Source organism: Cucurbita moschata, unplaced genomic scaffold (genome assembly GCF_002738365.1).
Source record: "Cucurbita moschata cultivar Rifu unplaced genomic scaffold, Cmos_1.0 Cmo_Scf00028, whole genome shotgun sequence".
Taxonomy (NCBI): Eukaryota; Viridiplantae; Streptophyta; class Magnoliopsida; order Cucurbitales; family Cucurbitaceae; genus Cucurbita; species Cucurbita moschata.
Genome location: NW_019268544.1, coordinates 581,108 through 596,830, shown reverse-complemented (window position 1 = coordinate 596,830; position 15,723 = coordinate 581,108). Strand labels below are relative to the sequence as shown.

Sequence of the window (15,723 nt, the reverse complement as noted above, 5' to 3'; positions counted from 1 at the left end):
ATAGGGCACACATCGTTCATACAACAATCAAGTCATCCACCAAGCCAATAGTAAAACCACTTACTTAGTGTGTCTAAGCTGAAGTCACTAATCTATTATTGGGCTAGTCTAGATCTATCCTTTGTAAACCAATTCAACCTTCATGTGCCCACGATATCGAGTTAAGGCATAATAAACGAAAACCTACTTTTGGCTAAAAATTACTTTATTGACCAAACAGTGGTCATACTAGTGTCAAATGCGTCTGCTAGGGAGAGGTTTTCACACCCTTATAAAGAATGCATTGTTCCTCTCTCCAACTGATGTGAGATCTCACAATCCACCCCCTTCGGGCCCAGTGTCTTTGTTGCCACTCGTTCCCCTCTCCAATCGATGTTGTATCTCACAATCCAAGCCCCTTTAGGGCTGAACGTCCTTGCTGGCACATCGCCGCTCTTATACCATTTGTAACGGCCCAAGCCCACCGCTAGCAGATATTGTCCTCTTTGGGCTTTCCCTTTCAAGCTTCCTCTCAAGGTTTTTAAAACGAGTCAGTTAGGGAGAGGTTTTCACACCCTTGTAAATAATGTTTAGTTCCCCTCACCAACCGATGTGGGTGGGATGTCACAATCAAAAAGCCCTGTACTATTGGATTGGGCTGGACTAACCTACGAACTAGGCTGAAGACTTGGATGTTGGACTGGGCTACGCGGTTGTTGCAGGTTCCTTCGAACCTGTTTCGAGTGCCGGTTTGGGTTTGTAATCTATGAAGGCTGAGGTTTAGGGTTTGTAATCTACCAAGGTTGAGGTTCAAAAACCAGCTTCGACTTTCGAACCTGAGCCTTGGATCAAACCCTAATTTGTATCTAGATTCTTCTTTTCCTCAATCTCTCTTCCTTATGGCCTTATTTCCAGCCAGCTTTTGTCCAACTTTAATCGATTATTGGCCCCTTTTAACCAGTTTGTACCAACTTTTTCTAGAACAACACATAATTTTGGTATTTATTTTTCAGCAACCCAAATCAAATCAAACGAAACGAAAATTGATGAGTTCTGACAAAATGACAAAAAGAAAACTGTAAGGATAGGACTTACCAAGCTGTTCTCTCCCAACGACCATTCCTCCTTCACAGTATTGAGATGAGGCAAATAGATTGAAAGCCTTGCAGATGGTCGAATGGCGTTTCTGTCTGAGAGGGAATTTGATGAATCTATTTACGCGGACTGACCTAAACTAAGAGAATGAGAGAGAGGGAAGTTTGTTAGGGAGTAACTTCTGGGAAGAGGATAAGTGGGGAGTGGTTAAATTTCAAAATTCTTGAAATATAATCATATAGCTCATACTATATACTATAGTGGTTCATGGTCTTTGGTGTGGCTTTGAACCTCTTTCAAGATATTGAGAGTCGAAAACGCTCCGAAGCGATTGAGTTGAAGATCCAAAGGTACTGTTCATGAATTTTGGTGTGGCTTCGAATCATCCGTAACTTCTTCGATTGTTAATGAAACTTCATGATTCTTAAACCATTAGACTGAGGGCAAAGAAATTTAAGTTTGATGAAGGAAGCAAAGCCTATCAAAGAACACGATAAAAGAAATTTAGCATATGCGAACATGAGTGTCTCTAAGAGATTATGGAGGACCTGTCTATAGTTGGACTGATCGATTCGGTCCAGTCGATACCATTATCCTATTTTTATGTAATTATGGTGTTTGAAATTTGATTTTCAACCTGATTTCAATGGTACTCATATTTCCACCTATTTAAGGAGTTGGAAGGATTTTAGAGCTCTTTTAAGAACTCGAAACGATTATTAGAGTTTCCACCGAATCAAGTATGTAGCACATTAGAAATCTGAATTAAAATTTGTGTAGTATGTATTGGAGCATGTTATAAGAAGTATTACGTGAAAGCTTAGAACTAAAATGAGCAAACATGATGTATGAAAATAATGAAACGAACTTAAAATTGAAAGCAGAACTAGATATGTCATGACCCAATTTTCGAGGATTCGAAACTCGGACTGTAATCCAAAAGACGAAATCGAAAACAAACAAAAAGAAAGAGGAAAGAAGAGTAAAAGATAAAAAAAGAAAATTCAATAAAATCAAAATAGAAGGAGGAGAAGTGTAATTTTCAAATGTTTAAAAAGAGGATTCAAATTTATAGGTATAAGGGAAGTTTATAAAATATTCTAAAAGACCGAAAAGGGACTGACACTCCGAAACGACCCCCTCTGTGACCACACAGCTCTCGAACGCTCCTTTATCTCCACCGGCAGCCTGCGTACCTCTAAGAAAAAAAAAGGAGAATGGAATGAGTATAAAAATTATACTCAGTAAGTCACCTACTTGTAGGCTCTCATTACATCTTAAACTTAACAGAATTCTCACGGTCTTCTAATGGGCTCTAGGACGTCTGGTTCTAGTCCTAGCCCCTTGGGACTTGCTCTTTGGAGCTGAATCCTTGGAGTTTCACTGGTTCTCCATCCTTTCATTTCATACCTAAGGGTTTCTTATGAGGCGCTACCTCTGCATGGCTATTTGAGACTACATGGTATCTAGCCTAGGGGTGTGCTAAATACCTCATAAGCCCATGACAGTCCCCTAGGAGGAGGGGGGGAGGGGAGGACACGACCCAACTCATTCCCGTGCAGCTACGGGCTGTATGACGTGGGGACAAAACGACTCGAAGCATTAAGAACTTGTCAGAAACCTTTGGTTTCCCCCATGAAGCTATAGAGGTCGTTCAGACAACTAGCAGTCTAAAAACACTCAAGGTACTTCTTCGTCGTGGTAATCTGTTAGGTTTCTAGAGGGAAAGTTGTACTTAGACTGAGTGACTTGTCGCTCCTAACTACAAATCCCTAGGCTTATCACAGTAATGGGTCATGGAAAATAATAGAGTGTGCATGTAGACGTTGACTAACATCATCATACATAACTCATGCAAACTAGACACGCATGCGTCACAGGACGATGGCCTCCGTCAAGCACTCGGAACGCGGAGTCCACGCTCAGGGGGTGACGTCATCCCTCGGGCGCCTGGAATGCAGAGTTCACAATTTTGACATGAATTAAACATATGCATACGTATAGCGGAAGCTTAAAGCATACAAGCAACACCTAGATAATTCACCCAATACTGATCGCTTGTGGATGTATACACTATCACAAGTAGCAAGTAATAAGTATATTATCGATTTCACAGGGAACTTATCTTTTTGGTTAATTTTATCGCTGTAAATTAGGTGAGGGTGTTGGTGATTTTAACTACTTAAACAAAACTAAAATAGAGTGTCACTGCTGTCGAAAAACAGAAAATGATGAGAAAATCAACTATAATGAGGAAGGTTCGGCTAAGAGATTTTAAAGAGATAAGTTGTTGAATTTTGTGGTAGATTTTAGTTCCTTTTAATAGATTCCCAAGCCCACTTGGTCATGAATGATGATTATTTCCATAATCGTTGTAATTTATATTAAGACTCTAGGAGAAGAATTATTCCTAACCATTCTATTACCCTTCAAGTCTCCCTACTATGTAACTAGAGTATTAAGGAGGATTTCATTACTCCCTCTCTTCTCCTGAATAAGAGAACAACTATGTAGGTAAAGTAGCTAATTAAACACACATGTAAATCATTAACAACAGCTCTTTAATAAACTAAAATCATACCGTCAACATACTTCAACTATATAAAACTCTCTTGCCTCCCTTATAAAGTTTAGTTCTCCATACAAACTGAATTAAACAGAGAAACTCACATCTTAATCATATAAAATTGATAGAATAAGAAAAGAGAGTAAGGAAATAGAGAGTTATCCAGCTTTGTTGCCATTCTTCAAGGGAAGTTCCCTTCCCTTGAACTCTCACGTCCACCTCGTTGTCCTAATCTATCCTTCTTGGTCTTCTCTTCCTTCTGCTGTCGACAGATGTTGGATTAGGGTTTTTCTCCTTCTTCTCTAGTTTCACAGCAGTTCACAGCAGTAGAGGCACTGCTGTCTAATCCGATTTTTTTTTCTTTTTCTCCCAAAGCGTGTCACCCTCCTTTTGGTCTTCTTTTTCCTTTTATATTGAGCATGGGTTCCCCTTTACGGCTGAAAAGGAATAAGTTGTCCACATATGATGTTTCTCATTGGGTAGTCAATGACCCACTTGGATGCTGATGTGGATTTAAAATTTCCATGCCATCCCCATTTGTTTCCAAATTTGCTACTCCTTCATGGTTCCGCATAAATGTCTGAAATTTTACCACATAACTCAATTAAATGTACAATTAAGATTGATTTATGCCAAATCATTTTTTTTTCATGGTTGGACCGCGATAAACAATTTCATGCTCACTAAGTAGAATAAATGGGGTAATAAATGAAAAAATTGTGAATAAAAGTGCAATATTAACTACAAAAAGACATTATATGACTCTACTTTTAGAGTTATTAAATACGCTCATAACAATCGATCTACTTAGTCTCATTCATGGAGAGCTAATCTAAGGCAAATGTGGAAAATAACATAGTGTGCATGTAACCGCCATCTAACATCATCACACATAATTCATGCAAATTAGACATGCAAACTCAACGGGGCGATGGCTCCCATCAGGAACCCGGAAAGCAGAGTTTGCGCTCAATGGGGTGATGTCATCCCTCAAGTATCCGAAACGTAGAGTCTATTCAACAAGAATTAAGCATGTGCATCCGTAGAGTGGGAGCTTAAACATACAAGCAACACCTAGGTAATTCTCCCAATACGCCCGTAACAATCGACTTGCCTAATCTCATTCATGGAAAGCTAATCTAAGGCAAATATACTAACATGCATGCAATCCAAGCGAGTCCTACAAGTATTTCTTCCTAAATACCGGGTGGTGACTTACCTGGTTGACGCGTGTCCTTTCGCTAGCGTCTCTATGCTCGTAGGGTGTCCAAAAACACTGATTATCCTCAATTAGGTTCTTATTCACATAAAAATATTATTAAAATAAGAATCGGGACAAACAGAAGGTAAACGAACGAAAAATGAGCCTCTCACATGCCCTCACACGCTGACCACGCGCTAGCCATGCACAAGAAAGGACACCAAATGCAGGCTGCACGCGCGACGGCCACGCGCGGACCGCTTCACGCAGTCACGGGTTGGGTCGGTTCGGCTAGCAATTCGGCCTGGTTTCTGTGGGTGACACGCGTCATCGTTCTGCTAGAGCTGCTTCCCTCCAGCCGACACTCGACACGTCACCGCCTACCGAGCCGCGTGTCACGGTCCTACATTTTATACCATGGCGTCGTGATCTTGACATGCTCACGACTAGCCTTGAGGAAAATTAAGCCCCATATATATTTTTCGCTCCGGCTTTGTGGCTTCGTCGAATCTTAGGCGAGGTTTGTCTTCGCCAATCGAATATCGCTTGTGTGGAATTCAAGCTTGTTCACCACACACGTTGCTTGCGCGTGCATGTTCAATCGTCTGCAACACATCCAACTTGCCTCTACGCTAGGCCAAGTCATTCGGCTCGACCTTGGCTCTGCTCGAACCAAGGTCTCTCAATGCAATGTCGCATCTCATATTGTCATCTCGATCCCCATCGACAGGGTCCATATGTCTTAACGCCATCTCGAGTCTCGGGATGACGTCGGCCATCATAACTCGCTTGGTCATGCCATCGAGAATGGGCCCACGTGTCGTTCATCTCATCGGGGCTTCCCGAACATCCATCCATCTGGGTTCTATCGAGGTATAGACCCTCCCGTGCCCATGCCGAGTCATTTACGGATACCGTATCGGATAGCGGGTGTATGTAACAACCTCCAACACGCGGGCTAGGGCGCAATACCGACACACCCGTGCTGTCCGGTACTGTCCTTCAAAAACCCATTTCAAAGGAAGTCGCCCGAGACACTCGTCTCGGCACGCTCGCCCACACTGCGACACACGTATGTGCCACAGGGTAGCTCACTTAGGCCACAGGGCCCAAGGGTGGTGGAGAGCTAACAAGCCATTTTCATTCTACCAGGCGTAAACATGATTTTGGTGAGTGGTCATACGGTGTCGTGCATTGTCCGCCCGGTGTCCGATTGACACCAAACTTGGCGAGCATCCATATTTCATATGGACGGACTTAACTACCAAACCGCATGCCCAAATTCCTTCTAAAACTCTGACTTTTGAGGCTAAGGCCCGGGGCCCTACCCGGCCCTTCAACAAGCCTATCTTTGTCTTCATGTCTATTATGATGTCTCTGTCTTGCTTATGTCTCAACTTGTCTTCAATGCCCACTTTGCGTGGTGGTGTGTTGGATGATGCATCGTCTTCCTCGATCGCATCATGACACTCTTCTATATTGGCCCGTATGTGACCAATGAGCGTCTCTTGAGGGACGCCACTTTGCTTGTCATGGCGTGAGGGTCACAACCTACTCTCTTCATAGTATGGTTGTGATACCGCGCTTCGCCGCCCGGCGCCTCTTCGTTTTTTTTTTTCTCTCTCTCCGACAATTCGTAGCCCTTTTCCAATCTACCGTTTTTCGATTTTCATATCTTTTGACCCAGAGCTCGGATCGATATGGTTCCTTCGGCAAAGTTCTAGATCATGTTGAGGGCTACATCTTGGTATTTTTTTTCGTGATTTTAGCCTCAACATAGAACGAGATTTGAGCTACAGAAGTTCGCCTACCGTTCTCAGATAATTCCCAGATTTCTGCTAAGTTTCTTCACGAAGTCAACTTCCCTAGATGAACGTATTCAAACATTAGGTCCCGATTCGTAAAGGTTAGTCTTGGATCTGGAAAACATTCAAGAACTCACCTCGACTCTGGACGAAGTCTTTGCGACTGCTCCTCGATTCTCCCAAACCCTCACCTAGTCTTCCCTTTCTTTTTGGTGGCCTCTATTAGGGTTCCACTTGGACCCCTATAGTAGGTGGAGGGCAAATGACACATTTGCCCCTCCATGGGCTTGGGCCGATTTATTTTTATTATTTTTTTTTTCGGTGTTACAAGATATCCATGATTATTATATTATGTCTCTTTTGATATGTTTATGCATATTATTATTGTGTTATTATAAGGGGACGAATTAGGGGTTGAAAGAGGTTCATTTCAACCTCTAATTGTAAACTCAACTCAATGATTGAGAGCCCGCATAACATTTTAGAACTGGCTATGATTGAATTGTACTATGTGCGGACTATTAGAGGTTCACCAGTTAATTTCTTATTATTTAACTTGCTTCGATCAACTGGGGTGTGCGGTAGTACTTTTTAAGTTGATAGAACTAAGCTTGAGCCCTATAATGCATGAATATTAAGAGAACTTTATGAGTACCTTGTGGGTATGGTTAGGAGGTCCCCAACCACTCCCTAATCGTGATTTGTTACGAATGAGTAAGGGACAACATAGGTAGATGAACATTGGTTAGATTGAGGGTCACTCCCTCCTTATGACGTTTACATTATAGGGGCCTATTTGGGAGATTCAACTAAACTTGACTAGAGAATTTAAGAACAGCGTCCATAACGGTATAATGAGAACTATAGGTTGGAACCTATTATAGAGTTGCACCTTGAGTGCCTGTGTTATATAGGTTGATGACAATTAGAGGGGCTAGTAGAATGACTAACCAAGACATCTTAAACTTCCAAGAATAAGCTAAGAGAACGGTTGACCCATAGAGGGTGAAGAAAAGGAGAATTCAACGAGTTACGCAACATGACCTTACATCGAGCTTAGGTGAACTAAGTAAACATAGGGAAAAGCTTAATAAAGTCTATAACTTAGGAATGGGGTTCTAAGTATAAATGAGACATCGAACGAATGAACAAATCAATGAGATAAGACTTAAGAAACTACCAGCAAGCTACTTACTAAGTATTTTTATACTTCTCCATGACACTTTAATCATTTAAGATGAGGCCTAAATCGAGCCGTCGAGGCGAGAGCGTACATGAACTTTTCAAAACAATGTGAATTAGCCATACATTTGATGTCAGAATAGTTAGACTTTAGACTCGACGTCAGAATAGTTAGACTTTAGGCTCGATGTCAGAATAGTTCAACATTTTAAAAAAAGAAAAATACTTGACTTTAGCCATACATTTGACCATGAAGATAAAAAATAATAATAATAATAATAATAAAAAACGGGAAGAAGCTATTATGTATAGCAAAATGAATTAATAATGAGTAAGTAGTGGGATATTAAATTAAATTATATAATAAATAACCACCTAATGAAATAATGAATTAATAATAATAATAAAACTAATCATTGTTATAATATTAGTCAGACATCCATTTAAGTGGAGTCAAGAAATCCATACACAACAACCGAACACAAGCACCAAGGCCTACAAACTTTGACCATTCAAATTTTCACTACATTTCTTATTTCAACCATTTCCACCAACCTTCGGAGCTCTTCTTCCTTTCTCGCTCGCCTCTTTCTTACCTTTACCTAACGCAGCCCCCGTTGCGCGGTTGTTGCACAAAGCTTTCTCTATATAACCATTTTTCCCCATCTTTCTCCACAACTCAGATATCAATTCTAATTCTAAACCCAACTCACATTCTTACTTCCTCTCTAACACTCTCTACTCTTCATCTTTTATTTTGCTATACAAATGGCCCCAGCTCCCTTCCAACAACTTGCCGCCCAAAATGGTTCGGTGGAGACCTTCTGCATTACCCGCAACGATCCACTTAACTGGGGTGTGGCTGCCGACGCTCTCAAGGGAAGCCATCTCGATGAGGTCAAGCGCATGGTGGAGGAGTACCGGAGGCCCCTTGTCAAGCTTGGCGGTGAGACTCTCACCATTTCCCAAGTGGCCGCCATTGCCACTCGTGATAATGATGTGCTGGTCCAGTTGGCTGAGTCTGCTAGAGCTGGCGTTAAAGCTAGCAGTGATTGGGTTATGGAGAGCATGAACAAAGGCACTGATAGTTATGGTGTTACTACTGGCTTTGGTGCTACCTCTCATAGAAGGACCAATCAAGGTGGAGCTCTTCAGAAGGAGTTGATTCGATTCTTGAATGCTGGGATCTTTGGAAGTGGAGCTGAGTCCACCCATACTCTGCCCCACTCCGCTACCAGGGCGGCTATGTTGGTGAGAATCAACACTCTTCTTCAAGGCTACTCGGGTATCAGATTTGAGATTTTGGAAGCCATAACCAAACTCTTGAATAGTAACATCACTCCCTGCTTGCCTCTTCGTGGAACCATTACTGCTTCGGGTGATCTTGTTCCACTTTCTTATATTGCTGGATTGCTCACTGGCCGTCCAAACTCTAAGGCTGTTGGACCAAATGGAGAAAGCCTTGATGCAATGGAGGCTTTTCAACAAGCTGGCATTCCTTCTGGGTTCTTTGAATTGCAGCCTAAAGAAGGTCTTGCTCTTGTCAATGGCACTGCTGTTGGTTCTGGATTGGCTTCGATTGTTCTGTTTGAGGCCAATATTTTGGCTGTTTTGTCGGAGATTTTGTCAGCCATTTTTGCTGAGGTTATGCAAGGAAAGCCTGAATTCACCGATCATTTGACACACAAGTTGAAGCATCATCCTGGTCAGATCGAGGCTGCTGCAATTATGGAACACATCCTGGATGGAAGTTCTTACATGAAAGCTGCAAAGAAATTGCATGAAACCGATCCTCTCCAGAAGCCAAAGCAAGATCGTTATGCTCTTAGAACTTCTCCTCAATGGCTTGGTCCATTGATCGAAGTCATTCGATTCTCAACAAAATCTATCGAAAGAGAGATTAACTCAGTCAACGACAACCCTTTGATTGATGTTTCAAGGAACAAGGCGATCCATGGAGGCAACTTCCAAGGAACTCCAATTGGTGTCTCCATGGACAACACTCGTTTGGCCGTTGCTTCAATTGGAAAGCTCATGTTTGCTCAATTCTCAGAGCTTGTCAATGATTTCTACAACAATGGATTGCCTTCAAATCTCTCTGCAAGCAGAAACCCAAGTTTAGATTATGGATTTAAAGGTGCTGAGATTGCCATGGCTTCCTATTGCTCTGAGCTTCAATATCTTGCAAATCCAGTGACTAGCCATGTACAGAGCGCCGAGCAACACAACCAAGATGTTAACTCGCTGGGTTTAATCTCTTCAAGGAAAACAGCCGAAGCCCTTGATATTTTAAAACTCATGTCTTCCACCTTTTTGGTTGCCCTCTGCCAAGCAATCGACTTGAGGCATTTGGAAGAAAACTTGAAGAACACTGTGAAAAACTGTGTTAGCCAAACAGCCAAGAAAGTGTTGACCACATCCTCTAATGGAGCGCTTCACCCATCAAGGTTTTGTGAGAAAGATCTTCTAAAAGTTGTGGACAGAGAGCACACCTTTGCTTATATCGATGATCCATGCAGTGCCACTTACCCATTGAGCCAAAAGTTGAGGCAAGTCCTTGTTGAGCACGCACTTGGCAATGGTGATTGTGAAAAGGACGCAGACACTTCAATCTTCCAAAAGATTGGTGCTTTTGAGGAGGAACTAAAGGCGGTGTTACCAAAAGAAGTTGAAAATGCAAGGTTGTCGTACGAAAGTGGAAATTCCAAAATTGAGAATCAGATAAAGGACTGCAGATCTTATCCATTGTATAGGTTTGTGAGAGAAGAATTGGGAACAAATCTGGTGACAGGAGAAAAAGTGATATCTCCAGGAGAAGAGTGCGAAAAGGTGTTCACAGCTCTGTGTGAAGGGAAGATGATCGACTCTATCTTGGAGTGCTTGAAAGAGTGGAACGGTGCTCCAATTCCCATCTGCTAATCTCTTGCTGCACATGGAAGCCAATCAATGATATTTAAAAGATTAATTTTTATACTATTTTTTCTAGATTATTGTATCCTCTTTCCTTTTACCCAAATGAATGAAAAGGAATAAAATTGTTCTTTCCTAGTCCAAAAATTGTTGATATCCGTATGAGAAACGTTGTATTTTGTTGTTATTATTCTTTTGTTTTTTCTACCACATATTTATCCAAGGAAATTCAATTTAATTAATCAAAGGTCATTGTTCCAATTGACCCTTCTTTAAGTTTTCTCTAAGGAATAGCTGTGCAGATGAGTTTTGTAGTGGACTCTTTTTTCTATCTCCATTGTCAGGACTGGTCGGACGCCGCTGAAATTATTGCATACTAGAAGAAAAATGGCCATGGGTTATCAGTTTAGTCTGGTATGGTTCATGTTGATTCCGTTTAGTTCGATTCAGTTTGGTTCGTTACGGTTTGGCTTATCACAGTTCGATTTGATTTGGTTCAGTCTGGTCTTATTTCAAATTGGTTTAGCCAGTTTCCTTAATACATGTTTGTTTGTTTTTCTCTGGTTCACATTCGATTCTTTTTTTTATTTTGGTTTAGTTTAAAGTTCATTTGAGTTTTTTTTTTAAAAAAGTACGATTCAGTTGTTTTATGTGCACTGTGTTTGTGCAATGAATTTAGTATCTGGTTTTGATCTCTCATGGGTTGGATTAAGGTTATTATAAGCTAAATGAAGATTATACCTTATTGGTACTTTACATCCGTGAAGTATGAGACATTACACTTATCTCATGTCTTTCGTAATTAACCTATGTGGCTTTCTAATGTCTCATAGACAATGAGCAAATGCAGTACATATCTTATATGACATGACGTATGGAGGTTCATACATCATTCAGTATCGATAACATAACATGATCTTTACATGACCCTTACATGACGTATTTTATAGCATAGCATAATTGTATCACATCATATCTGACGTCATAGCATAAACATAACATTGCATACGTCAAACAATCATAAAATCACGACAAGTGCAAGGGTAATAGGGCACACATCGTTCATACAACAATCAAGTCATCCACCAAGCCAATAGTAAAACCACTTAATTAGTGTGTCTAAGCTGAAGTCACTAATCTATTATTGGGCTAGTCTAGATCTATCCTTTGTAAACCAATTCAACCTTCATGTGCCCACGATATCGAGTTAAGGCATAATAAACGAAAACCTACTTTTGGCTAAAAATTACTTTATTGACCAGACAGTGATCATACTAGTGTCAAATGCGTTTGCTAGGGAGAGGTTTTCACACCCTTATAAAGAATGCATTGTTCCTCTCTCCAACTGATGTGAGATCTCACAATCCACCCCCTTCGGGCCCAGTGTCTTTGTTGCCACTCGTTCCCCTCTCCAATCGATGTTGTATCTCACAATCCAAGCCCCTTTAGGGCTCAACGTCCTTGCTGGCACATCGCCTGGTGTCTGGTTCTTATACCATTTGTAACGGCCCAAGCCCACCGCTAGCAGATATTGTCCTCTTTGGGCTTTCCCTTTCAAGCTTCCTCTCAAGGTTTTTAAAACGAGTCAGTTAGGGAGAGGTTTTCACACCCTTGTAAATAATGTTTAGTTCCCCTCACCAACCGATGTGGGTGGGATGTCACAATCAAAAAGCCCTGTACTATTGGATTGGGCTGGACTAACCTACGAACTAGGCTGAAGACTTGGATGTTGGACTGGGCTACGCGGTTGTTGCAGGTTCCTTCGAACCTGTTTCGAGTGCCGGTTTGGGTTTGTAATCTATGAAGGCTGAGGTTTAGGGTTTGTAATCTACCAAGGTTGAGGTTCAAAAACCAGCTTCGACTTTCGAACCTGAGCCTTGGATCAAACCCTAATTTGTATCTAGATTCTTCTTTTCCTCAATCTCTCTTCCTTATGGCCTTATTTCCAGCCAGCTTTTGTCCAACTTTAATCGATTATTGGCCCCTTTTAACCAGTTTGTACCAACTTTTTCTAGAACAACACATAATTTTGGTATTTATTTTTCAGCAACCCAAATCAAATCAAACGAAACGAAAATTGATGAGTTCTGACAAAATGACAAAAAGAAAACTGTAAGGATAGGACTTACCAAGCTGTTCTCTCCCAACGACCATTCCTCCTTCACAGTATTGAGATGAGGCAAATAGATTGAAAGCCTTGCAGATGGTCGAATGGCGTTTCTGTCTGAGAGGGAATTTGATGAATCTATTTACGCGGACTGACCTAAACTAAGAGAATGAGAGAGAGGGAAGTTTGTTAGGGAGTAACTTCTGGGAAGAGGATAAGTGGGGAGTGGTTAAATTTCAAAATTCTTGAAATATAATCATATAGCTCATACTATATACTATAGTGGTTCATGGTCTTTGGTGTGGCTTTGAACCTCTTTCAAGATATTGAGAGTCGAAAACGCTCCGAAGCGATTGAGTTGAAGATCCAAAGGTACTGTTCATGAATTTTGGTGTGGCTTCGAATCATCCGTAACTTCTTCGATTGTTAATGAAACTTCATGATTCTTAAACCATTAGACTGAGGGCAAAGAAATTTAAGTTTGATGAAGGAAGCAAAGCCTATCAAAGAACACGATAAAAGAAATTTAGCATATGCGAACATGAGTGTCTCTAAGAGATTATGGAGGACCTGTCTATAGTTGGACTGATCGATTCGGTCCAGTCGATACCATTATCCTATTTTTATGTAATTATGGTGTTTGAAATTTGATTTTCAACCTGATTTCAATGGTACTCATATTTCCACCTATTTAAGGAGTTGGAAGGATTTTAGAGCTCTTTTAAGAACTCGAAACGATTATTAGAGTTTCCACCGAATCAAGTATGTAGCACATTAGAAATCTGAATTAAAATTTGTGTAGTATGTATTGGAGCATGTTATAAGAAGTATTACGTGAAAGCTTAGAACTAAAATGAGCAAACATGATGTATGAAAATAATGAAACGAACTTAAAATTGAAAGCAGAACTAGATATGTCATGACCCAATTTTCGAGGATTCGAAACTCGGACTGTAATCCAAAAGACGAAATCGAAAACAAACAAAAAGAAAGAGGAAAGAAGAGTAAAAGATAAAAAAAGAAAATTCAATAAAATCAAAATAGAAGGAGGAGAAGTGTAATTTTCAAATGTTTAAAAAGAGGATTCAAATTTATAGGTATAAGGGAAGTTTATAAAATATTCTAAAAGACCGAAAAGGGACTGACACTCCGAAACGACCCCCTCTGTGACCACACAGCTCTCGAACGCTCCTTTATCTCCACCGGCAGCCTGCGTACCTCTAAGAAAAAAAAAGGAGAATGGAATGAGTATAAAAATTATACTCAGTAAGTCACCTACTTGTAGGCTCTCATTACATCTTAAACTTAACAGAATTCTCACGGTCTTCTAATGGGCTCTAGGACGTCTGGTTCTAGTCCTAGCCCCTTGGGACTTGCTCTTTGGAGCTGAATCCTTGGAGTTTCACTGGTTCTCCATCCTTTCATTTCATACCTAAGGGTTTCTTATGAGGCGCTACCTCTGCATGGCTATTTGAGACTACATGGTATCTAGCCTAGGGGTGTGCTAAATACCTCATAAGCCCATGACAGTCCCCTAGGAGGAGGGGGGGAGGGGAGGACACGACCCAACTCATTCCCGTGCAGCTACGGGCTGTATGACGTGGGGACAAAACGACTCGAAGCATTAAGAACTTGTCAGAAACCTTTGGTTTCCCCCATGAAGCTATAGAGGTCGTTCAGACAACTAGCAGTCTAAAAACACTCAAGGTACTTCTTCGTCGTGGTAATCTGTTAGGTTTCTAGAGGGAAAGTTGTACTTAGACTGAGTGACTTGTCGCTCCTAACTACAAATCCCTAGGCTTATCACAGTAATGGGTCATGGAAAATAATAGAGTGTGCATGTAGACGTTGACTAACATCATCATACATAACTCATGCAAACTAGACACGCATGCGTCACAGGACGATGGCCTCCGTCAAGCACTCGGAACGCGGAGTCCACGCTCAGGGGGTGACGTCATCCCTCGGGCGCCTGGAATGCAGAGTTCACAATTTTGACATGAATTAAACATATGCATACGTATAGCGGAAGCTTAAAGCATACAAGCAACACCTAGATAATTCACCCAATACTGATCGCTTGTGGATGTATACACTATCACAAGTAGCAAGTAATAAGTATATTATCGATTTCACAGGGAACTTATCTTTTTGGTTAATTTTATCGCTGTAAATTAGGTGAGGGTGTTGGTGATTTTAACTACTTAAACAAAACTAAAATAGAGTGTCACTGCTGTCGAAAAACAGAAAATGATGAGAAAATCAACTATAATGAGGAAGGTTCGGCTAAGAGATTTTAAAGAGATAAGTTGTTGAATTTTGTGGTAGATTTTAGTTCCTTTTAATAGATTCCCAAGCCCACTTGGTCATGAATGATGATTATTTCCATAATCGTTGTAATTTATATTAAGACTCTAGGAGAAGAATTATTCCTAACCATTCTATTACCCTTCAAGTCTCCCTACTATGTAACTAGAGTATTAAGGAGGATTTCATTACTCCCTCTCTTCTCCTGAATAAGAGAACAACTATGTAGGTAAAGTAGCTAATTAAACACACATGTAAATCATTAACAACAGCTCTTTAATAAACTAAAATCATACCGTCAACATACTTCAACTATATAAAACTCTCTTGCCTCCCTTATAAAGTTTAGTTCTCCATACAAACTGAATTAAACAGAGAAACTCACATCTTAATCATATAAAATTGATAGAATAAGAAAAGAGAGTAAGGAAANAGAGAGTTATCCAGCTTTGTTGCCATTCTTCAAGGGAAGTTCCCTTCCCTTGAACTCTCACGTCCACCTCGTTGTCCTAATCTATCCTTCTTGGTCTTCTCTTCCTTCTGCTGTCGACAGATGTTGGATTAGGGTTTT

The 15,723-nt window shown here is 40.7% G+C and overlaps 1 protein-coding gene and 2 long non-coding RNA genes across 3 annotated transcripts; 1 reads left to right on the top strand and 2 right to left on the bottom strand.

Annotated features, from left to right (window-relative positions):
* Positions 1-4,377: 4,377 nt before the first annotated feature.
* Positions 4,378-5,158, bottom strand: LOC111463290. The gene is made up of 2 exons (XR_002713863.1): positions 4,856-5,158; positions 4,378-4,652 (listed from the first exon to the last, which is right to left on the bottom strand). It is a non-coding gene; the product is annotated as an uncharacterized LOC111463290 (long non-coding RNA).
* A 1,304-nt stretch (positions 5,159-6,462) lies between these two features.
* Positions 6,463-6,865, bottom strand: LOC111463294. The gene is made up of 2 exons (XR_002713867.1): positions 6,784-6,865; positions 6,463-6,706 (listed from the first exon to the last, which is right to left on the bottom strand). It is a non-coding gene; the product is annotated as an uncharacterized LOC111463294 (long non-coding RNA).
* Positions 6,866-8,406: 1,541 nt separating this feature from the next.
* On the top strand, positions 8,407-10,924 carry LOC111463284 (phenylalanine ammonia-lyase-like). Its single transcript, XM_023107167.1, has 2 exons — positions 8,407-10,780; positions 10,910-10,924. Exon 1 carries the CDS (start codon positions 8,597-8,599, stop codon positions 10,745-10,747), a length of 2,151 nt encoding a protein of 716 aa, XP_022962935.1. The 5' UTR covers positions 8,407-8,596; the 3' UTR covers positions 10,748-10,780; positions 10,910-10,924.
* Positions 10,925-15,723: the final 4,799 nt, after the last annotated feature.